At 36.0% G+C, this 26,148-nt stretch overlaps 1 protein-coding gene across 1 annotated transcript; it reads left to right on the plus strand.

The window, feature by feature from the left end:
• The first annotated feature begins 24,854 nt into the window (after window positions 1-24,854).
• Window positions 24,855-25,790, plus strand: LOC111876146 (flocculation protein FLO11). The gene is made up of 2 exons (XM_023872673.3): window positions 24,855-25,009; window positions 25,148-25,790. Exons 1-2 carry the CDS (start codon window positions 24,878-24,880, stop codon window positions 25,586-25,588), a joined length of 573 nt encoding a protein of 190 aa, XP_023728441.2. The 5' UTR covers window positions 24,855-24,877; the 3' UTR covers window positions 25,589-25,790.
• Window positions 25,791-26,148: the final 358 nt, after the last annotated feature.

The following is a 26,148-nucleotide window of genomic DNA, read 5'->3' on the forward strand; positions in this document are numbered from 1 at the left end:
TACTTCTTTCACCTACTCCAATTATTCTCCCTAACCCACAAGTTCTTGAAAATTTTAAGGTCACTCAAGCCCTATTGGCAAGAAAAGGTCTATGTCTGATCATATCTTGGAGATGTAGTCACATATTGACAAGTCGGGAGAGTTGGGTGTCAAAGTGTTGAGAAAGTTGGTGCCTCAACTACTTTCTAAGTCACATAGTGAGTTCCTTTGGGACTTCTGTGAAACAGAGTATGACAAGACCCTTAATGATCTTATCTATTTGCTAAGATCAACTTCCTAAAACTTGTGGACATTGACAATAATGACATTGGATATCCAGTAAAGCTTTCTCTTTCCATTGGAAAGGGATCGGCCATAGTCAACTCGGTTGACCAAATGGTAAAGAGAGAGGCTAAGTCTGAGATAGTCCCATTATCAAGGGTCCATAGATAACTATTGCCAAAGGAAGGGGCATTGGTTGCGAAGCTACCAAATTTACCTAAGGATGTTAAAGTCAATAAGTTTGGCTCTACTTCAGGTAAAGTCCATTGTCTAACTCTATTAAGTGCATGTTGATTCTGATCACGAAGATGGATTTCAATCGCATGGTTCGGTGATCAAAATTTTTGGCTATTACTTAAGAGTTATGATATTTATATTGCTTAGTAATAGATAACAAAAAGGTTTTCATATGGATTGTAAGGATAAGTTTTCCGCAAAGTTTTAAAATAAAAGAAAAAGGTTTTGATTTTATTTATTTTAAGTATCCTTACAATGGCATTTGTGAAAAGTTGTTGCTTATAAGATTCCACTGATAGCAATATTGGAAAGTGAATTTGATTCTTTCATTTGTGGTAGTGTCTAAATTTACCAAATAAGGAAAGATTCTCATCACCCAAGTTTCAGTTGGATAGAAACTTGGAATCATGCAAGTTGTATAGCATGATGAATGAGAACTTTCAAGCATTGAAAAAAAATTAAGACTAACTACTTGTTCACATGGATGTGTGAGTCAAGTGAAGGACTAAGGGATCGAATACACATTCTTGTGCACTGGTCAAGCCCACCATAAAAGATCGATAAGACTATTCGTCATGGTTTACTAAAGCTCAGTAAATATGATTATACTTACATGCTTAAGTGTAACTCTGAGACATTGGAAAAGGTTCCAATGTATGGCGGAGCGAATAAGAAGAATCAAATTAGGCAGAAGGATAAAAGTTTCTCAAATCTGAAAAGATGGGAGAGTTCTTTAGTATCAGTTTTGTGATCATCTTAATGATTAAGAAACCATAGCACAATTACTTCTCTAAGGAAATCTTAGTGCATTCTTATGACTAAGACGAGGAATCTTGAATTGTTGAAATGGTTAAATCAAGAAGATGATTCATACTTCATTCCAATACAAGTCTTAGAGTCATACTCCAAGATTGTAATTTGAGTGAAATGTCTTAAAGAAGGTTTAAAACACTTGTCAAATGTAAGAGTAAAAGTTTCCTAGTCTTGTACATTTGAAATTGGTAAGTTGTGATGTTTTGGATAAAACAAAGACCAACTAAGGCCAATTATGTGAAGTGTTTGTCTTGATTAGAATCCGCACTATCTCTTGGATGTTTGACAAGGGAGTCTTATAGGTCAAGAGGACAGTGGGAGTCTTAAAGGTCTTGAAAGTCTCAAGAACTAATCAAGAATAAAACTTGAAGTTCTTCACTAGCACACGACTTGAGGTTCATAACCTATCATGTTGACATATGCTGTGCCCATTCCAGTTAAAGTTGGCTTTGCATATGAGTTTTTAGAGTTCTCAATTGGATGCACAACAACTTGGAAGCAATGGCAGGCCCTTAAGCTGCCAGGTGGCAAGAAATTAAGATTGAGTTGAATCCATATGAGTTTGGATTTGTCATTATCCTTGTCTTGTGCTTATGGTTTTGACAAATTCATATGGGTAGGAACTCATACACCATAAAAATCTAAGTGTCATAAGGTTTCTCTCCGATTCATGAAAATGATGGTGAGGAAACACTTTCACTAAGTAGATTTTAGCTAGATAGCAATTGCGATATTTGCATTCTCAAAGTCGTTAGTGGAGCGTGTGTGGTTAACCGGCACACTAACCTGGACTTGTTAGAAGTGGCAAAAAGGTCTAACCATTATGATTACGACATCCCTCTTCATAATTGTTTAGACACACTTATGAGCTATCTAAGGGAAGGTGTATGATTTTGATAAAGTTTTATCAAAACAATCTAGTATCAGAAATCTGAACTTTGGTAAGAAAGTCAGCTGATTTCTGAGTACATGTCAAAGCTAGTGGGAGCATAAGTGTCATGCTAATAATCATTATGTTAGTGGGAGCATGATAATTATGATAAGTATTGCAAGTTAGCAATGTTAATTATAGAAAACAAAAGTTTCAATTGGGAAAGAGTTGTTTTGCTATAATTAAGGTAGAGGAAATTATACTTCATCTCAAATCTAAAAGCTTAGATTGAGGTTTTAATCGTATTTAGTCAAGGATATATATATGAATTTCATGTTGGAATGGCTCAACCTAAGAAAATTCTGTATATGAGTCCATTATTTGCGTTCTAAAACTCAATTATGATTACGGCATCCCTTTTCATAATCTGAATTATGAGAACTTGGAAAATAGAAATGGAAATGTTATAGCAAAAGACTGGTTTAGTCTTTATGTTAGACATCATGAATCGTGTCTCATATGCTTCGGATATAGGATCGATTACATGTTCTATATTCATCCTTTCTAAAATTTTCCAAATGTTTGGGGCACTAAGAAGGGAAAAGGTCTAGAATTGGATATGACTAAAAGGATTAATCAATTGTCGAGGACAATCTAAGGTTTACCAAAGATTGGGTGCTCAAGGACAGTTGGAAGTATAGTGATAATTCTGGAAGGACCATATTGACATAATTTGTAAGGAGGCAACTCTTGTTCAGAAGTGATAGTCAAAATGAATTTGGAAATGTTTCAAAGTTAGAATTTTCAATCTATGTAAGATTAAGGAAACTTAATGCAAGAAGGATGTTTCCAAAGAGTAACTTTGTAATGTTTGTTGCCCAGTCCTTGTGAATTTGTGCATAATCATTACAAGAGGATCAATGCATATAAGTTTAGAATGTAACAGATTTCAGTAAATCGCATGAATTTGGAATTTTTTTCATTTGCCGTAAGGATTTGGGACTGTGAAAAGAGGATCATTGGAGTTATGTTCAATTGATCTATTTCACAAAGTAAATCTCATAGACAAACATATTATGCATACTTGGTGTATGACATGACTAGTGTTTAGAAAACATAATGTACATGCTTGGAGCATGGTAAAGCTATTGTTTTAAATTCAAGAATAAAGTTGATAGCTAAAACAGTATACAATGAATAATGTGTAATCATATGGTGATAAATAAAAGGTGTTTTATTTATGTTCATAGGTTTTGATACCATATTGGATTCAATTATTATTGTGTTTCATTTTGCATGTTTTGACTTCCAGAATTAACTAGGTTATTCTTCCGGAATGACTAAGTTATTCAAACCATCCACAGTCGGTCATATGTTGGAAGTAGATATGAATCAAGACTATCATGGGTTGGCTTGTAGAGGTCTAAGATGTTGGACAAAGGGCTACAACACTCATGAGTGCTCATAAGTTCTGAGTATTGGATTCAACCCGCGATCATTGGAATCACTTCATGGATTTTATCAAGAGTGATCATGAGACGATAACATCTTATATTATTCAAACCTAGAGATATGAGTTGTTACTATGAGTTGGTTGTACATTGATTGCACGAAAATGCATTTGGTAACTCGGTGTTATAAAACATGCCTTTGTGTATGATTCAACAAGTAGTAGAACAAGCAGTATGAGTCGAAGTTTATCCATTCCTTTTACCTTCGGGACAAAAGCAATATTTGTGGGCCCCTCGATGATTTGATGATAACAAATGGAAGTGCTCGGCCAGGCCAGGACTGATTTGATTTGTTCAATTAGTCAGTCATCATAAATCGGAAATTGGGAAACAACAAATGGACAGAGAGAATGATTATAATCCATGTCTCAGTCCATATGATATCTAGAATGGAGGAATATATGATCCCTTATCTAATGGACAAGTCATTGACAAAGGTCAGAGTTTATCTACAAGGTCAGAGTTCGACAGAAGCTTTTGAGAGCTACGATTTCCAGTCAGTTCTTGAAGTCATACGCAATAATAGTTTTAGACTTATCCAAGTGGGAGACTGTTAGATTAATGTCTAAGTCCATAACTATAATTGGTAAGACTTGACCCAACCCGGCATGGTCCATTTGGGTTGCATGGCATCATGCATTTGGATAGACTAAAATGAGAGAAATAACACTTAAGGTTTGTTAATATATTATAAGTTCTAATATATTAATAAGGTTATTTAATTAGTATTGATCAAGAATTAATTTGGAATTAATTAAGTGATCAAAAGGAGACTAATTAAATATATGGGTTGATTGTGTAAATCATTCATTCTTATATATGTGGGCTTGTGATCCAAGATTCCTTATGTTGGACTAAGTCCATGGGGTGACCCATGGATGCTCCATGGAGGTTAAAATCCATGGAGCATAAAGAATGGGTAAAGTCATGAGTTACATGGTGTAATCCTAATAGCCACCATATAAAAGAATCCCGTGGCTCAAGAAATCGTGCACTATGTGTGAGTGTGAGGGCTAGATGATTTCAAGGAGTGTTCAAGTTTCTCTCATGTTATTCCAAGTGTATTTGGTGTTGTGTGAACCATTTGAGGTGTCACACTTGGGGCACTAGGCACTCAAGCTTAATGAAGACTTTCTACATCAAAGAGGTATGTATTCTATCTTGTTATATTCATCGTTTTGTATGCTAGATTAGGATAATACCTTGGAAGTTCATATTTACATGTATAATAGAGAAAACATAGATCCAAGGTATTTAGGGTTGCATGTACACTTAGGAGTGTTAGAATGCTCAGAACCCAACACATATGTACATGGAAAATTAATGTAGTACTGAAGTCTAGCGCTATAAGAACTATTGTTGTACTAACTACCTTAAACCGGATTTATATTAAGGCATCATGTGATTAATTGCACCATACTATTGACTGGATAACAACGACAATTGTAGGTCGTAAACAGAAATGACGTTTGGCATCCGCAGACCTACAGGTCCGGCGGTAGCTAGCAGCAAGGTGTAGGATAGTCAATCCAGTATAGATCTATACGCAAACTCACGCTCTCCCTTCAAGAGACTCTGGCTACAACTCGGGCCATGACATTGAAGTCATGCTCTGATACAGGATCACAATTGTGTCAACGTATTTATGTATATGTAATGTACCGAATTGTTCTACGTGTGCTAGCTGTAATGTGTGTTCTCTCTCTATCTAGCAAGTATAGTAATGTACTGTAATGTTCTAGCTGTAATGTATGTGCTCTCTATCTAACAAGTATAGTAATGTACTGTAATGTTCTAGCTGTAATGTATGTGCTCTCTATCTACCAAGTATTGACTCATGAATGAACTGACTTATTGTATGATATCGCATTCTAGTAATAGTTCTAGTATCTTCCTAAACTACCCATATGCTAGTTTACTAGTAATCTAACTGGTACGTATGAACATGGATGCATACCCTTGCTACCCAAGGGCATGGGATAAACTGGAAGGGCCTTTATGACTATGTATGTACATATGTTATATAACTAATATTTAAACGACCTTCGGACGATTACCCGATATCCCACCAGACCACATCTCAAGCGCGAAAAGGAAATAGGGTGGATAGCCTTCCTAAGTCTTTTAAACATTTCTTATATAACTATACATATAGAGGCATGTAATTCATAATATAAAAGCATAAATAAGTTTTGTAAAACCTTTGAACATAATTATTATCTTAAGAAAAGATCGACTTGATGTCAATCTATAAACCGGTTTGAAGGAATGGGTTTGATAAAATAGTTTAGTATAAAGAAACATTTGTTTGAAACACAATTGTAAATAAGTTTGAATTGAAACATACAGAATAAAAGGTACAGTGTAATAAGTATTTTTAAACACATAAAGTGTTTATGAAAAACATTTGAAGAAAACTGTTTGGTAAAACGGCTAATGAGTAGCAAATCATTGGAATGCTTGTTTATTAATCACAAGTGATTGATATAATAACTAGCATTTTTCTACTTGTATTCCCCCCCCCCCCCATAAAACATTTAAAAACAGTTAAAACATTAATTAAGGGGTATGAACTCACCTGTTGTGGGTGATACGGATGAACTGAAGAGGTAGGACTGCTAGGTGTCAAGTGAAGACCTTAGACACACACAATGGTCCTAATTACATATGAGGACATATGTATATAAACAATTAGTGATTATAACACTAATTAAACATGTATAAATATCCTAATGCGAGGAAAACACTTTGGTCAAGTGCTAGGAGGCTAATGGGTTGCGACAAAGGAGTGCAAGACCTCTTATGAGAGTTTATGGTCAAAAGCCCATATGTGTTGGAGTTTACGGCCTAGGGGAGTAAACTCCTGGCCGTAAACTCTCTCTTAGGTCACAACTTGAAGCTTAACATTAATACAACTTAAGTGGTGAAGAGCTTGTAGTCTTAAACAAGTGTTTGGGTGGGTTTAAGGCCTTAAAATTGCCTTGCTTGATGTTCACGGCCCTGGGACCACTCCCCCATGAGTTTACGGCCGTAAACTCATGGTAAGGAGTACCATTTGATTTTTTGAGGTTCCTAACACTTCAAGGATATGATCTAAGTTAGGTTCTAGGCATAAGGAAGGAGTTAGGGTGCCATTTGTCCCATTTATAGGGGTTTACGGCCCAAGAACTTGTCTTGGCCGTAAACTCCTTTATCCTTGTGATTCCTTATGTTTTCTAGGCTATAAACACTCTAGGGTACATGTCTAAATTAGTCTCTTGGCTTAAGGAAGGTTTTAAGGCATTTTGACACCTAAAAATGGAGTTCACGGCCCAAGAACTTCCTTGGCCGTGAACTCACTTCTAGCCATGATTCCTAATTGTTTTGTGGTCTAAAACATGTAATGGAGGCTTCTAGTTTGAGTTCCAAGGCTTTGAGGGACATTGGGTACACTTTTGGCCCTTAAAAAGGAGTTTACTCTCCAAGTGTTCTTGGGCGGTAAACTCCCGAATCTTAGGGTTTTGACATGATTTTGAGGTTATAAAACATAATCTAAGCTATATAATACAACAAGATAGAAGTACTCACGATTTGGGATAAAAACCTGAAGATCCATGAGAGAGAATTCGGCTTTTCTCTAGTTGGAAATGTAACTAATGAATTATTTTGGTTCAGATTTCTATATATAGTCCTGGGATTTTTGGCAGAAAATTTTTTTATTCCCAGAATGAACTCTACTATCCTAGAGTATTGGAATAATAGTGTTGCACAAAACCCTAGTGCATCCACTCTCCTGATATCTCCTTAAGTGTAAATCCTGAAAAACTGCCAAACTTATACCCGAAGTCTGGAAATTCACTGTAACTGTTCTAACTTCTATTGGCATGATATGGTTTGCTCAGAATGGAAATTTCGGGTTGTCACATCATCCCCCTGTTAAAGGGAATTCCGTCCCTAAATTAGAATTTAGATAAGGAAGTAGGTATGAATGATTGAGTTGTGAGGAGGAAAACTTCCTAATCGATTGGTTCTAGCGCTCCTAAGTGAAATCGAGTTCTCGGTTGGCATTCCAACGAACCTTCACTAATGGGCGACGGCGTTGCTTCGTCCGCTTGACCTCTTGGTCGAGGGTCACTACGGTTCTAATACGAAGGCTAGGATCTCGACGAGTGGACTTACAAGAGTCCTAATGGGAAGGTACGATTTTAACGATCGAGACGCGAAGAGTAAATGTACGATACCGAGTTCACGGAGTAGGTCTAGTCTGCGAGATACTGGACTGATTCTGGTAAGAATCTCGGAGGTCCTATCTATCTTGGATTTAGCTTTCCACGTGATACGAAGCGTACTAAGCCATTCCCAGAGTGAGACTTCCTAAAGAACTTGGTCTCTCACTTGGAATCTCCAAGGTTTCCTTTTCTTGTTTAACTTCCCAGTCAAGGGCCACTCCTTGCTGGGTCAAGGTCGAAATGGCTTCTATGATTTGCTAGGGGTTATGGATGAATTATGACAGTAGGTCTGTAAGACCTAGAATTTGGTGAATGACTGTCGGCATCTCTGGTGTCGACAAATTCTCAACGGTTTTGACAATTTGTAAGAGTACTCAAAATTTCCCACATCACTAACAGTGTGTTATAGAAATTTGACTCTTCAATTTCAAAACTCATGCCTAGAGAACTTCGCGAAAAGTACCCCTGAAGGAAATTTTTCCATCGGTTTCTTCTTACTACGAGGGTAGATAAGTAAGTCATTACATGAAGAAATGACGAACTGATCCAAGTAAGAAAGACGGACTCTATTCATTAAGCTCATGAATACTATGGGCGTATTGGTCCTATCCGAAGGGTATCACTACGGACTCGAAGTGTCCGTATCGAGTTCGAAAGATAGTCTTCCAGACATCCTTCCCTAACACTCGAACTGGTGATATTCGGATCTCAGACCCATTTCTGAAAGTAATTATTTCCTTGTGTTTGCTCAACCAACTCATCTATGCGAGGCAGAGATAACGATTTCTACTGGAAAATCTTGACGGAGTCCTCGATAGCCAAGGCACATATGATGCAATCCGTCGATCTCTGGAAGAATATGACCGGGGTTCTCTAGGGTGAGAAGCCTAGTCTTCTTATTCTATCACTAGGTGGTTTGCTAAGTTATCTGCACTCTTATTGTGTCTCCATAGGTGTTTAGGCTGTAGGGAAATCTGTTTATAGGAGTCGTACTGGGTTCTAAGTTTGTTAGCATAACGATGCGACTACTCGTAGTTTTTGGCTGTTCTCCGTCCTGAAGTTCATATTAGAATTCATACTTGGTTTCACAATCACAATCTCGTGTATACGATTCGTATATAATTAAGATTGAAAAGGTAGTCAAATAACTGATTCTTCTTTAAGCTCACATCCCATCGAGGAAAAAGAAGTTAGAGTGGAATCATCAATTCTAAACCTGTAGAACCTTGATTATATATCACTCTTATGTATACATTCCTCAGTGATAGCTCGACCGCATGAATCCCTGGATTAAACTTGACGTACTGCACGAGTGGTACTTCTGGGATTTCTTCGGAAAAAGAAAAGAACTAAGAGGTACTCCTGGCATGAGTACTTCGGTGTTCTGAAATGACGGTTTCGCTAAAAGACGTTTACTGATAAATAGATGTACGTATGAAACTGTTTTTGTGAGGATCAAATGGAATTGAGTCGTATGATAATGTCGGAATCATACTGAAACTTAAAAGACATTAGATTTGAACATAAGACGTTTTACAGACAAAACATAACTGTGCAACCATCAACAGAGTTACAATACTTTAGATTTACCACAAGACTATTACTGCAAATAAGATATACTACAAAATGCCTAAATTACATTAACGAGGGGTCCGACGTAGTTTCTCCTGTAGCTGTGATCTTGAGAATCTTGCCATCAGCACTCGAGTTCTTCGCTATCGAGCAATCTTTCTTGAAGTGTCCAATTGCACCGCATTGGTGACATATCTGGACAGCACCAACATTGTTGGTGGAAGTGAGGTGATTAGGCAGTGTTATGTGGACACGAGTGCCTTCCTCATTACTCCACCTTGGAAATTGCTTCCTAAAGCGTTCGACTTTATAACTACTCTCGTGTGTAGGGTTGGTCCCGATGAAAGGGACTTGAGTGATGGGTCGTGCCGGTGCTCCACAGCCACGAGCATGGTGCCCCAATTTTAGGTAATTGCAACATTGCATCTCATGGCAAGCCCTATGATGATGGAAACTACACTTATCACACTTCGGGAGTTTTCCCTCGTATGGCCTACTCGGTACGGTGATGGCAGGGTTTTCCACTTGCTGTTGTTGCATGGCAAGTTTTTGGGATTTCTTGCGTTCTTTCTGGGCTTGACGCCTTCGTTTCTTGTTCTCTGTCTTTCGGCTTTGTGAGCCTGTGACTGTTACTATTTGGCGACTTCCTGGATGGATACTATGATCGGAATCTTCAATCCCATCATTAGTATTGATTGTGCTGATAGCGCTACGGTGCGCAAGGACAGTGGTTACGGCAGCCATCACGGCAGCTGTAACTGCGGTTTGGAAGGTAACGGCGTCCATAGGAAAGGTAGAGGTTTCGTTGTTCGACTGATTTCTTTCGGATGACGACATGATTCTGTAACACGAAAGATAAGGATTTTGTGAGAGATTCTGGTTGACCCTAGATGTACTTCGATTGCTCAATCAAAGAGTAAGAGTATGTTCTCAAAAGGTTGACCTACATCCCTATGATGCAGTCCTAGTACGGATTGGAGGTATGATCGCGAAGGTTTGACCTACATCCCTATGATGCAGTCCTAGTACGGAATGGAAGTGAATTTGTAGAATGGTCTCAAGACGTTTGTCGTTCAAGCCAAGGTATCGTGGGTTGGTGAATAACAAGATCCAACCACTGAAAGAGACTTGGAAATGTCTCTGGAGTTAAATTACTATAGTCTAATGACTTGACTAAAGCATGTTTCAGATAGACTCAAATGAAAGTATGATGAGAGTACTTGAATAAAGGAAATGACACAGAAGTTAGTCGGCTATCAATATCTTTGATATTCATGATGTAAAGATTCAGGAAAATAACCTTGCAAAAGGTTTTACATCATATCTAGAGAAGATAGTTCTTGACATCATAGGGACCTAACCAAAAGTACTTACAGTACAAGATAATTTCATAGAAAATGCCACATCGGGAATAGAAAAAAAAACGATTCCTTTTAATAAGGAAAATAAAGTAAAACGTCTACTACTGGCGACGGTCATCCCTCTGGTGAACTCTCAGTTCAGCCAGTTGACGTTCCACGTCAAGTACGTGTCTTTTGTACACCCTCTGGCGAACTCGGAGCTCTATGACTTCGGCTCGTGATTCAGCCAGTGCTTGCATCAGGGTTTCATGGTTTCTCTCTGATCTCTCGCGAGCATCTTCTAGACGAATGGTGCAGAGGGTATGCATTCTCGCATCAGCGACAACTTCGGTAATCTGATGTAGGGCTATCCTGCCTTGAATCTCATTTCGGGCCACTCTGCGGACCAAGATTGGCAAGGTTCTGTCTGCTGAGCCCCATTTCCTTAGGTCATAAAAGCTTCGGTCACCATTAAATGGCATGGGCTGATCTTGTCCTTGGCTCCATGTTTCCAAGCATTCCACCCACTCAGGCGTCGGGCCATGAAAAGTCGGATGAGGGTTAGGAATTGGAACGGGAGCTGCCTGGGGTAGGTTCTCAACCTCGGGTTTGGAGTTGGCATCGTCCGAAAGGTCTTCATCATGGTGATCATTCAAAGGGATAGGATGATCATTCTCTGGTTCTTCTCCAAACCAACCAGCAATGACTTCGTTCGGAAGATACGGGTTGTCGTGGGGATGGAGTCCAGCCATGTTATCTACGCGAGAATTGGGGTAAGAAAATAATTATTAGACGAACTATCTAGATAATTATTTATAAAATCTTCATTAGTTACATCGCTATTTGTGAAGTGCATACCAGTTATATGTAATCTAAACAGGATAGGCCTTCGAATAAGTGACCTTAACTCCAAATTCACACAGAATAGGGGTAAAGTAAAATTTTCATAGATTCTAAGTCTATAACATCCTAATTACATATAGCCTTAGTGTATCCACTTAGCAACTATCAACTTGGTAATGAAGATCCCGTTTTAGTTCTCAAGTATAACGTACTTATAGTAATACCAAATACCCCTATAGTATTTTAAGTTTAATGTTATGTTCTACTGTTCTCATTATGGTAGGGTTGGTAAGATTTTAGACTTGTTGCAACCACATAATTAAACTTAGACACATTCTAGTCAACCCTCGGATAATATAGGTGATCAGGCTATATCTTCCCAGTTTTGACCATATGTCTCTAAGCCCACTTGTGTTGCCCAACAACCGTAATTCTTTTGTACTGTCCTAGTGACACTGATTCTAGTATGAATGCAGGCACGTATACTTAATTAAATATTTTATTATTTAAATTATAAACTCTTGTTCAGAGTATTTTTAATCCCTTATGTATTTATAGTTAGTATATCTTTTATGGGTTGATATACTTAATTCACTATAAACAATGCTCTGATACCATCTGTCACACCCCAAAACCAAGAACGGCAGAAACGTTCTGGGGCAGAGGACGTCATGTATAGTATCACAATAATGAAAAGTAGTAAACAAGAAACAACATCATCCATTGCATTAATAATATAATTATTATACAAGTGTGTTATGTCAAATTCTGATAAACACTAAAGCATAAATCAAAATGAAAGATGCGTCTTGATCGAGCACCATCTTCCCTGAACCTTGCATCGGTACCTGTCTATGGTTGACTTGAGGATACAAGTTATTTTGAAAGAGAGTATCAGCTTTAAAGCTGGTGAGATCATAAGTATTTTAGTGTCTTAATTTGTATGTAAGAATTTGTATGTATATGAACTGTAAGTATGGAAAATGTATATGAGCTGTAAGTATGGAAAATGTATATGAACTGTAAGTATAAAAATGTTTGTAAAACAGCTATAAACGTTTGAAAACCCCTAGAAATCCCTATGATTCCTACTATTATATAAGGGTGTCTTCTACCAAGACCTAACAGTTATCAATGTAGTCTTCTACCAAGACTTAACTGTTCTAAATGTAGTCTTCTACCAAGATTTAACTGTTCTAAATGTTCGTTTCTTGTAAAAGTGTGTAATTTTCCCAAGTGTAACTATCATTAACAAAATATAGTTTTTACATTTAAAGTTTAAGTGAAAAGATCACTAAATATATGTACAAGGAAAATTAATGTAGTACTGAAGTCTAGCGCTATAAGAACTACTGCTGTACTAACTACCTTAAACCGGATTTATATTAAGGCATCATGTGATTAATTGCACCATACTATCGACTGGATAACAACGAAAAATGTAGGTCGTAAAAAGAAATGACGTTTGGCACCCACAGACCTGCAGGTCCGGCTGTAGGTAGCAGCAAGGTGCAGGATAGTCAATCCAGTATAGATCTATACGCAAACTCAAGCTCTCCCTTCAAGAGACTCTGGCTACAACTCGGGCCATGACATTGAAGTCATGCTCTGATATAGGATCACAATTGTGTCAACGTATTTATGTATATGTAATGTACTGAATTGTTCTACGTGTGCTAGCTGTAATGTGTGTTCTCTCTCTATCTAGCAAGTATAGTAATGTACTATAATTTTCTAGCTGTAATGTATATGCTCTCTATCTAGCAATTATAGTAATCTACTGTAATGTTCTAGCTGTAATGTATGTGCTCTCTATCTAGCAAGTATTGACTCATGAATGAACTGACTCATTGTATGATATCGCATTCTATTAATAGTTCTAGTATCTTCCTAAACTACCCACATGGTAGTTTACTAGTAATCTAACTGGTACGTATGGACATGGATGCATACCCTTGCTACCCAAGGGCATGGGATGAATTGGAAGGGCCTTTATGACTGTATATGTACATATGTTATAAAACTAACATTTAAACGACCTTCGGACGAGTACCCGATATCCCACCAGACCGCATCTCAAGCGCGAAAAGGAAATAGGGTGGATAGCCTTCCTAAGTCTTTTAAACATTTCTTATATAACTATACATATAGAGGCATGCAATTTATAATATAAAAGCATAAATAAGTTTTGTAAAACCTTTGAACATAATTATTATCTTAAGAAAAGATCGACTTGATGTCAATCTATAAAACGGTTTGAAGGAATGGGTTTGATAAAATAGTTTAGTATAAAGAAACATTTTGTTGAAAACAATTGTAAATAAGTTTGAATTGAAACATACATAATAAAAGGTACAGTGTAATAGGTAGTTTTAAACACATAAAGTGTTTATGAAAAACATTTGAAGAAAACTGTTTGGTAAAACGGCTAATGAGTAGCAAATCATTGGAATGCTTGTTTATTAATCACAAGTGATTGATATAATAACTAGCATTTTTCTACTTGTATTCCCCCTCCCCCCATAAAACATTTAAAAACAGTTAAAACATTGATTAAGGGTTATAAACTCACCTGTTGTGGGTGATACAGATGAACTGAAGAGGTAGGACTGCTAGGTGTCAAGTGAAGACTTTAGACACACACAATGGTCCTAATTACATATGAAGACATATGTATATAAACAATTAGTGATTATAACACTAATTAAACATGTATAAATATCCTAATGTGAGGAAAACACTTTTGGTCAAGTGCTAGGAGGCTAATGGGTTGCGATAAAGGAGTGCAAGACCTCTTATGAGAGATTATGGTCAAAAGACCATATGTGTTGGAGTTTACGGCCCATGGGAGTAAACTCCTGTCCGTAAACTCTCTCTTAGGTCACAACATGAAGCTTAACATTAATACAACTTAAGTGGTGAAGAGCTTCTAGTCTTAAACAAGTGTTTGGGTGGGTTTAAGGCCTTAAAATGGCCTTGCTTGATGTTCACGGCCCTGAGACCACTCCCCCATGAGTTTACGGCCGTAAATTCATGGTAAGGAGTACCATTTGATGTTTTGAGGTTCCTAACACTTCAAGGATATGATCTAAGTTGGGTTCTAGGCATAAGGAAGGAGTTAGGGTGTCATTTGTCCCATTTATAGGGGTTTACGGCCCAAGAACTTGTCTTGGCATTAAACTCCTTTATCCTTGTGATTCCTTATGTTTTCTAGGCTATAAACACTTTAGGGTACATGTCTAAATTAGTCTCTTGGCTTAAGGAATGTTTTAAGGCATTTTGACACCTAAAAATGGAGTTCACGGCCCAAGAACTTCCTTGGCCGTGAACTCACTTCTAGCCATGATTCCTAATTGTTTTGTGGTCTAAAACATGTAATGGAGGCTTCGAGTTTGAGTTCCAAGGCTTTAAGGGACATTGGGCACACTTTTGGCCCTTAAAAAGGAGTTTACTCTCCAAGTGTTCTTGGGCGGTAAACTCCCGAATCTTGGGGTTTTGACATGATTTTGAGGTTATAAAACATAATCTAAGTTATATAATACAACTAGATAGAAGTACTCACGATTTGGGATAAAAACCCGAAGATCCGTGAGAGAGAATTCGGCTTTTCTCTAGTTGGAAATGTAACTAATGAATTATTTTGGTTCAGATTTCTATATATAGTCTTGGGATTTTTGGCAGAAAATATTTTTATTCCCAGAATGAACTCTACTATCCTAGATTATTGGAATAATAGTGTTGCACAAAACCCTAGTGCATCCACTCTCCTGATATCTCCTTAAGTGTAAATCCTGAAAAACTGCCAAACTTATACCCGAAGTCTGGAAATTCACTGTAACTGTTCTAACTTCTATTGGCGTGATATGGTTTACTCAGAATGGAAATTTTAGGTTGTCACATAATGAATCTATTTATTTATGATTAGAGGTATTATTATTATGAAGAAATGATAATTTTTACACTCTTTTTATTTTTCAGTCGATTAAAAAAAGGAATTGGATTACTTGTAAATTGATGTGTATTTATTTGTGATTGGAGAAGTATCAGGTTTTTTGAAAAAAAATCATTTGTGAATACAAATGTATTAATTTAGGGTTCGATTTCTATTCATTTTTCTGAAAAAAAAACCGTGAAATTAGAAGAAAAAAAAATTGATTTTCTTAATTTTTTTTCAGTTTTAAGATAAATTTTGGTAAAAATGTTTTTTATATTCCATTAATAAGAAAAATAAAAAATTGAATATTTATTTCTTTTTTGGTAACTGCTCCTAAATTTAAGGGAATTTGATTGAATTTTATTTTATTTTAATTTAATTAAAATATACACAATTACTATTATGTCCTTATATATTGATTAGCCCAGAATTTTTATCGCGATCTCAACCTTTTATGTGTTCTTATTTTATCATTTCCCTACACACACACACACACACACACACACACACACACACACATATATATATATATATATATATATATATATATATATATATATATATCTATATATACACCTTAATAAGCATTTAGACTAAAATGCTGAATTTTAAGAGGTACAACCTTTAAAACATCATATACAACAAGTTTATGCATAAATGGCAAATCAGATCTTATTCGGTCAAACATTGAAGAAGTCAATCAATCTCATATCTTCCCTGTTATTAAGGGGTTATTTTTTTGACCCAACTCTTTTCCTTATTTGAATTCCATCTTTAGTCGTCATTTGAGGAGAAATTTAAGGTCAAGAAGGCTTATATCCCCCAATATCCTTTTCACTTTCACCATCCTCATTTCATTCAAAATTTGGATCGACCCCTTCTCAATTTACAGAAGTAAGTGACAATTCTATTTTTTTTATTTTTTATTTATTTTTCTTCCTTTCTTGATTATTTCTCTACACCCCAAGAAATTGATTTTCTTTTACATAAGCTTCTATAGAACCAGAGGATGAACAACTTTGAAGAAGAAGAAGATTTTGATGAAACCACTTCCATTTTCTTAATGTTAAGGGACGACTCGGCGAGTCCAAGGAGGAACTCGGCGAGTCAGAGCGGGATCCGGGTCAAGGAGTTAGTGACCGACTCGGCGAGTCGGCCAAGGTGACTCGGCGAGTCTGGTCTGTACGAGGAAAATCCTAATTCCGGGAGTTGTATCCTATATAAAGGGTGTTATGTCCCTCCCTCAGCCCCCATATTATCCCAGAGGACCTGTAAACCCTATTTTCGTGTGAGCTTCCATCTTGGAGAGAAATAGCTTTGAGAGGAAGGAACTTTGGGAAGGAACTTGAAGATCAAGAAGGCTGCTTCAAAGGAAAGGTGTGTGCTCGAGATCTACTTCAGTTTGTGTTCATCTTGGAGGTATTAAGCTGCCATTTTCCCTTCTTTGCATCTAGATCTATTTTGTCATGAGATTTGGGGGTTTTATGGTTGTTTGAGACCCAAATCGGGTTTGGGGCTTAGATATGTTGTTGCCACTTCAGATCTATTGTTGGGTTGGTCCATTATGTCATAAAGCATCAGGAGATGAGTAGTTGGTGAAGCCCTTGTGTCCTTAAACCAAACCCTAATGTGTTTTGAGCCTAGATCTCTTTAGTTATACGTAAAGTTTGCAACTTTACGTAGGGATTGAGTTCTGGAAGTATGGATCTATGGATTGGAGTCCCTGCATGACTCAAAAGCCCTCTGCATGTTTGGAGATCTGAATGGACTCGGCGAGTCCTTTGAGTGGACTCGGCGAGTACCATGAAGATGAGGAGGAACTCGACGAGTGGGATGAACAGCTCGTCCAGTCATATGAAGATGGGCATGAACTCGGCGAGTTGGATGAACAACTCGGCGAGTTGGATGAAGATTGTCTTGTACTCGGCGAGTCTGTTCTTGGACTCGGCGAGTCAGGTCGCGAAACCCCAAACCCCTCGAGTTAAGACTCGAGTCAGCGAGTCGAGCAAGGACTCAATGAGTTGGTCAGGACAAGAATCGGGAATCAGTAGACTCGGCGAGTCAGGGGCTGACTCGGCGAGTCATGTCGCGATTGGAAGGACCCTGAGTATGTGAACTCGGCGAGTCAGTATGTGGACTCGGCGAGTAGGGTTCACCTGGAAGGTTGACTTTGACCAAGACTTTGACTTAGACCAGATTTGAATTGGTTGTCTGTCGGGGATCAGTTTGTCTAAGTGTTGCATTGATATTGATAGCTCGGGAAGCAAGTAGAGCAGGAGTTCAGTGAGTGGTCGGGCAGCGGCTAGTGGGATCATCAGCAAGTTCAGCTAGTGCAGGTGAGTTTCCCTTTGTGTGACTGGGTCTACGGCGACAATGTCGGCCCATGTAGTTATGAGTAGAAGACCCGGGGGTTAGCCCTAGGCACAGTATGCTAGGATGATATTCGGACGAGGGCCAAAGATGGAGGGCGGGTGCCCAAGAGATGGTTTATGTGATAGTTTATACTCGTTGTCTGTGTGATACTTATATGTGCCTGGTAGGGAGGTGAGTGTGGGCGAGGTCCCGTATCTCACCAATAGTAGAGTGTGGATGGTGTTCCACATCTCAGTAGCAGCAGCCCAGGGGCCAGGCCCAAGTTAGGAAAGGAGTGAGAGTGGGCTGGGCCCGTATCTCACTAACAGCAGGAGTATGGACGAGGTTCCACGACTCATCAGTAGCAGGACACGGGCGGGGCCCAGAGACAGGCGAGGCCTTAGAGCAAGAGTTGTTAATATATGTTTAGCTTATGTGATGTTATGTGATATGTGTATGTGCTATTATATGTTAGTGGGCGGGGCCCTGTGACAGGCAAGGCCTAAGTGAAACAGATCTGTATTCGAGCGGGGCTCGAAGCCAGGCGGGCCTGGAGCGGCGGGGCCGTTGTAGCGGGCGAGGCCCGAAGTAGGGGGCGAGGCCTCGGATAGCAGGCGTGGCCCAGTATGTGCAGTATGTGGTTATGTATGGTATGTGGTAAGGTGGGGAACTCACTAAGCTTCGTGCTTACAATTTTCAGTTTTGTTTTCAGGTACTTCCGGTAGCGAAGGGAGGAGCTCGGGGTGATCGCATGGCACACACCAAAGATTACTCAGCCTGGGAATGTTTACTCTGATAATGAACATGTGTTTTTGAAAACTTACACTCAGATTATGTTTTGGAATGATGTCTTTGCTTAAAGTAATGTTTTATTAAAAGAAATTTTTGGTCTTAAATTTTGGGACGTTACAAACTGTTTGTTCCCTAATTATTTCTGATCTGATTTCATCACACATGCATGTGTGGGTTGGAATATGGAAGTTAACGATGTTGATTTTGTTGTTGGATCAGGGATTATAATTTAGATCAATTTGTAATGGCGAGTTTGATAGACAATGTGGGAGAACCTATTCCGACAATCTCGGTGCTTCTTCTGCATCGAAGCACATAGAGACTAGGTGCAAAGGTGAAAATATTGCCTTCCTCAAGTGTAAGAAGTACAATCCTGATCCAGATATATGCCTCGATAAAGGCAGACAAGTGAGTTGTTATGTTATGTCCTTGTAAGTATAAATCTTTCTGTTCATCTTGGTCTTGTGATTTTTCAAAGGATATGGAGAGACTGATGTAATTAGGCTCTGCTTTTGTCTCATTCTCATCTATCTATATGCATAAAGAAAGAAGTTAGAATTTTGTAGTTGCTTCAATCTATGATTTTGTTGGGTTATATTTGTTTCTCATTGGCTAGGTATGAGAAGGGGGCTTACATGTTTAGGAGAGTAGATCTTTACGATTTTATCCTTGATCATCCAACCATATCTCAATTTCATTGAGGTAAGCATCAACTTTCATCTTCCTTGATATAACAAAACTATTAACACGGCAACCTGTTGCTCTTATTTTTTTTGCTTTTCAATCCTCGAGTAAGAAATCATTATGATCTTGATAATCTCTTTAACATTAGTATTTCAACCTAATCAATCAGAGCTTACTGAAATCATGTTTTTCTAATTGTAGGGGTGGTGGTGTCACCGAATGGGGAGGGAGTTACCTGTTGAAAACCTCAATCTGAAATCTTCAAACCTAAGAACCTTTGGATTGGTTGAATTACTAGAATACTATAGGTGATTATTGCGACATACATTAGGATAACCGTACATGTGGCAACTGAATTCATGGTCATAAAGGCAAGATTTGTAAAAACCAAAAGCCAAATCCAGACATAAAAGTTTTGTTTGCTGGCCATTCTTGCTATTTACTCAAGCTGATACAGCGTCCCAAGTTGAAACTGAAAGGCAAGCTGATGAGCCTTTCAAGCTGATGAAGAGTGTCATAACTAAAATTAACCATGTTTTGATTTAGTATAAGCATTAAAAAAAATCAAACTATTGAAGTAGTGGTCAAATAAAGAGTCGAGTCACAAAGAAGATAACCCAATTATACTTTCATTTGTCCTCATCTTACATATTTGGACTTTAATGAAAAGTTCTTACAAATCCACAATTTGGGTTTTTCTATGTGTGTATTTGATTGTGTCATAGTGTGGGGAATATATCGAGAAATTGAAACTTGCGTTAAATAGAAAAGGTACATTTTCACTTTTATTTTCTAAGCATTTGGTTGGATTGTGTTTTTATGGATTTAATTTTTTATGATAGTGATCTGTTGTCTGAGAAGCACTGCTAAATCTTCCAGATTGGCTTATGGACTTTTGGCTAATGGTATGCCCTTCAACCAAAATGAAAATGAGGCTATTTAGTGTTTCAATTTTTAATTTTTCTACATCTTCTCATTATTCTTCATACGTACTGACTGACTGGGATTATATTTTTTTTATAAAGGTTGATTTGATATATTGTGGTTGCAGGATAGACTTTATTATTATTATTATTATTATTATTATTATTATTATTATTATTATTATTATATAAACTTATTTGGCTTGAGTCCAGGTTGGAAGGAAGTAATTAAAAGTGTCCTCACGTGAAACCACTATGTATCCATAAAATGATTGTTTGATATAGAAGCACATATTAGAAGCAGTTATACCAGCACGGTGATTCTCGATTCCAAATTTCAAATATGATTTTAAGCTAATATTATTTGACCGGTGGATTTTTTGATCTTAAACTTTCGACATACATTAAGTCAAAAAGTATTTTATGAATTTTTAGCGATGAGTAAATGTTTGAGCTTATATAATGGTCCTTGGGGATATTTTTTGAATAACGTAATTATGGTTCAAACGAAACGAGATCAACCAAGTATTTTATATTAAGTGTGTCCAAAAGGAATTAAACCACATCACATAATGCAATTTATAATTTTCTGGTGCAATATGTAATATTCTTAGGCCATGTTTGCCAATGATTCTTCTATGTTTGTTTGAAAATGTCATGTAGCCATTCAAGTTGTAAAGAAATCAATTTCCAGTTCGATTATGTTTCTTGATGACAATCAATAAAGCGCAGGGACAAAAAAATCTCACTATATTGGTATTTATCTTCCAGAGTCGGTTTTTCTCGCATGATCAACTTTTTGTTACATTATACAGAGAGATATCACATGCCAATACAAAAATATTAGTGAAGTCTGACGAACAATTAAATGACAGTGAAGTCTATATATCGAATGTGGTATATAAAGAAGTGTTGCACGGGTAATAATGCACAATAGTCGTTCTAAAAAAATGTACAATCAATAATGTGTTCATATACATTTGTTAAAAAATCCCAACTTTTCATTTTTAATTATTGATAGTTGTTTCGATGCAGTAAACTATTTCCGCAAAATGACTAATCGACTCTAAAAACTAATTTCTGAAAAAAAATTATTCGCACCCATCGCTTAGCGCGGGTAATCGGCTAGTATATATATATGACTAGGTTATAATATCGACAAACAACTATTGTACGGACGTGTGGACAATGTTATTCTATGAGAATTACTAAGAGAATATGTTGTTTAGTAATGTGAATACGTTCAACCTCACACAAGTATCGTCATTTTCATGCACTGTCACTAATTTTTATTCATTTTTATTCTCACACATCGTTTTTCACTCATTTTCACGACTCAATAAGCATTCTGACAGAATGAGAATAATAATAAAAAATCTATAATAACCTTATAGACGATTTAATTAGCGAGAATGTGTGATAATGACAATAGTTATGTAAGATTGAATGTATTTATATTATCAAACACCATACTTTTTTTTGTCATTGTTACAGAATAGTACTGTCCAGACGTCCGTACAATAGATGTCAATCAATATTTGAACCTAGCTCTCTCTCTCTCTCTCTCTCTCTCTCTCTCTCTCTCTCTCTCTCTCTCTCTATATATATATATATATATATATATATATATATATATATATATATATATATATATATATATATATATATATATATATATATATATATATATATATATATATTAACGGCGATTCTAAAAAATGATTTCAAAAGCTTACTCGTGTTTGGTTAAACGTTACATAAAGTAACTTTTAGATTTGGAGCATTTTGTTTAAACTAAAAGTTAAATTTTAGTACTGTCCAACGACGAAATTTTTTGTTTAAACTGAAGCCTTTTGTCAAAAACTAAAATGTAGAAGCTCACAAATTCTCCGTGTCAAACACGACCTATTTATGGATATCGTAAGAATATTGTTATAGTTTTAATAACTACTGTTTTCAAGAAAAAAATAATAAATAAGATAATAGTTCGTTACGATTGTTATACTCTAACATGTATATGCCCAAAAAGAAGCCTTATATTAATTTTGTTAATTAATCAGGGTACAAAAATCATATAAAAAGATTAGAAAGGAGAGAAGAAAGATGAAGATGGCAAACTCAAATGAAAAAGCAAGAACATGAAAACATGATTGACCCAATTCAATAACATGAATTCCACTCATGTACATAACCCTTTTGCCATGTGCATTCAACATTCATACTTTTACAACATTAAGAAATATATATACCTATGGCTATCAATTTGCAACATCTATTATAATTATCTTAATCGCTTCAAGTATTTTCTAATTTAAATATTCGTATTTTAAAATTTGTACTTTCAAGAAAATAGATAGTGAATGCATGTATAAGTAGACAAGCTTGATGGGTACTTGAAATGATGTCAAATTGATCAACACTAAGATTCCCTCCCCACCACACCATGGGTAAAATGATCAATCAGTATTGATGAGTTCGTTCTTCATGTATACTTGTATTTATACATTCAATTTTTAGTTGGTATCAATATATACTAGTTTTCCATGGACATGTCGTTTTATGAATCGATTAAAGGTCTTAAGGTAAAAACTAATATTTTGTGCATCAAATCAAATAGTATAAATAAATAACGATGACAATAATCGACGCACAAGTACTTTCCTTTAAAGATTTGTATTATTGGATCTTTAAAATAATGATGGTAATAATCTACACAAAAGTATTTTTGTTTAGGCACGTTAAGATTTCCGTCAATGAAGAGGCAACTCGTGAACTTCTTGACAAACCCGTTAGAAGGAATATCAATACTTAGACCGGCTTACGTTTTGTTTTTTGGATAGGTAGAAAGAAGACATTAATGTGGGGATTATTGGTTTTCTCTCTAGCGGGACTGAGGCATAAAAGTTTCCATGGGGGACAAGTTGTTTCATGCAAATTCAAAATGATCAAACATGAAAAAGCATACATGTTAAATCAACATGTATTTATAGCGTTTTTGTTTCATATATTTGGTTTTCTTTCACGAGATGTTGTTGAGTTCCTCATTATAATCAAAAAGGTCGTTCATGGTAATATTATGAGTCCAAAATCAATGAATATAGTTTTAAAAAAAAAATAGTTTTGTCATCCAAAATTGGTTATCGATGCCGCTTGTTTCCCATTTATCTTAACTTCGATTTAATTTCATGAAACTTTCATTAATGTATTTTTTGATTATACATTTGAAAAAGAAAATCTAGAGTAATCGTTATATTTTTGTGATCTTGTATTTGTATAAGTGAATATTAGATAATTTTAGGTTCATCAAGCTTTTTATTGTAATCGGGTTCATATTGAACATCTAGAGGTTATGAGTTTTAATATCGATGCTGATGGGTTCTACTAACTTGAAGATACTAATTTATAACAACTAATCACTGCTAAAAAATTATGGAATAAACTAAAAAGATTATACTAGTTTTAGGTACGGTCTCTTTGTTTTCAGTGGCATATCTCAAACTATACACCTAAATAACTTAAAATTAAAAACCAATACTTATTTACTAAATTGATGTATTGAAATATTACTTTTATTATTCTTTACTAATGGTTGTTTTGTTAGACATGTATTCCATCCGTCTCAAAATTATATATTATTTTTCGTTTTTGTTTTGTTCCAAAATAATAATCTACTTCAAAAATAAATAATATTTTTACCAAAATACCTCTTCATTATTACATAACCAACTAAACATTTAATGGAACATTAAATACAAACTAAGAACAAAACTGTTATTTTATTGTATAAAATTAGTGGACAATAATACTGGGATGGAGGAAGTAATTAATCTGTTTGTTTTTTGTCTGATTTGTTATGAAAGTTAATGATTTCTTAATCTGTCTGTTTTTTGTCTGTGGACAATAATATAGAGACGGAGGGAGTAATTGATAAAATCATTATTATTCATTTTGTAGTTGTAATATTAAAAAAATTGTATTTATTAATTATATTCATAATTTTTTTTATATTAATAATAATTATATTATCTTTAATATATATAATCATTTTAATTTTCCCGTAAATCATATAAAAATATTGATAACAGTTTTGAAAGTCTAAAATATTAAAAAATTAGTTGTTTATAATGTTTATGGTTCGGTCGATCTAATTCAATCCATATTAAATTATTACTTACTAGTTTATTACCCGTGATAACCACGGATTATAAAATTAATTAAACTTTTATAATAAAAATTTATAATTATTAATCAATTATTTTAAATAAATTATTAATTAAGAGATATATTAAATTTTTAAAGTTATTATAACTTCAAATTTAACATATAATTAGAAAATATAAATTTGAATTTTGAAATTAGTTGCCAAATATATCTAAATGACAAATGACATAATATTAATGAGGAGTTTATTAAAATGACAATTGACATAAACAAATTAAAACTATTCTTTTATTAGAATAAGATTTTTACTCCTTTTTCCAACTCAGATGATGCATATTTTGACACCTTTAAAGTTGCCACCTCTAAAACCATGACATGCCTTTGAAGGTCTATAAATACGTTTCATATCCCTCTTATTTCACTCACTTCACTCTCTCTCTCAACAGACTCTTCGTTCTTACTAATCATATCATATCTATCCAAGGAATCCCAATGGCAAGTGTTGAGGTAATCACTCTAGCTACTTTTGAACAGTTAGAACATATATAGATCGTGGTTTTTAATTAGGTGATCATTTTTTATAATAATTAGAATCTTCGTAAAAATATTAGTTTGGCCGGTTTTAACTTTTAGTGGATGTTTCAGGTTCAATCGGCTGCAAACACTTTACCGGAGAAGGTGGAAATCACCCCAGAAGCACCAAAAGAAGTCAAGCCAGTAGTTGCTGCACCGGAGCCAGTGACTGAGGAGTCACCGGAAGAAACCTCAGTCGACGTTCCTACACCCGTGGAGGAGCCACAGCCACCCACCGCCGAAGTCCCACTTGAAACTGAAACCAAAGTGGTGGAGGAGGAGCCCAAAAGTGAGGTAGAACAAGAACCCACGACAGAGACAATCGATCAAGAAGAGGTGACGGCTGCTGAGGAAACCAAGGAAGAAACTCCGGCAACAACTGAGGCAGTCCCTGAAGACACTCCGGCGGCAACAGAGGCGGTACCTGAAGAAACTCCGGTGGTGACGGAGGAGCTCAAAGAATCTGTGGAGGAAGATGAAAAACCAGCTGAGGTTGTTGCAGCAGAGGAGTGAAGATTGAAGAGAAAGAGAGAGATGTTACTTTCTATTTTTAGCATGGTCGATGTTTGGTTTCTTTTTTGTTAAATCTTCAAAAGCAAAGTGGCAGTAGATGATTGGCTGAGAAGTGGGGGGCGCCGCTTTGGCTTTTGAGTTCTACATTTCAAGAAGTTTTCGATATGATTTATTCTATATATGTTTGCTTTTAATTTTTGAATATCAAAATGTATTCGATATTTCATGCAAAATCCTCTCAATCTTTAAAGTAGACAAAAAAAAAAGTCCCCGTCTAAAAACAAAGGGTCAAGATGAGACTAACAGAATAAGAACATAAACATACATACGAAGTAATCAGAATTAGAAACCATGTTTAGATTAATTATCAATCATGTCCTTACAAAATAAAAGATTACGCTTATTGTATGTGTTCGAATACAATGAATTAATTATTTATTAAAGGTGGAGCTTTTGCTAAAACTGATGGGAATGAATTAAGCAGAATTATGAAGCAGAAATAAATAAAAGATCTTTTAGCTAGGCTTTATTTCAAATTTTCAATACAATGTTTCACTTTC

This window comes from Lactuca sativa, chromosome 1 (genome assembly GCF_002870075.4).
Source record: "Lactuca sativa cultivar Salinas chromosome 1, Lsat_Salinas_v11, whole genome shotgun sequence".
Taxonomy (NCBI): Eukaryota; Viridiplantae; Streptophyta; class Magnoliopsida; order Asterales; family Asteraceae; genus Lactuca; species Lactuca sativa.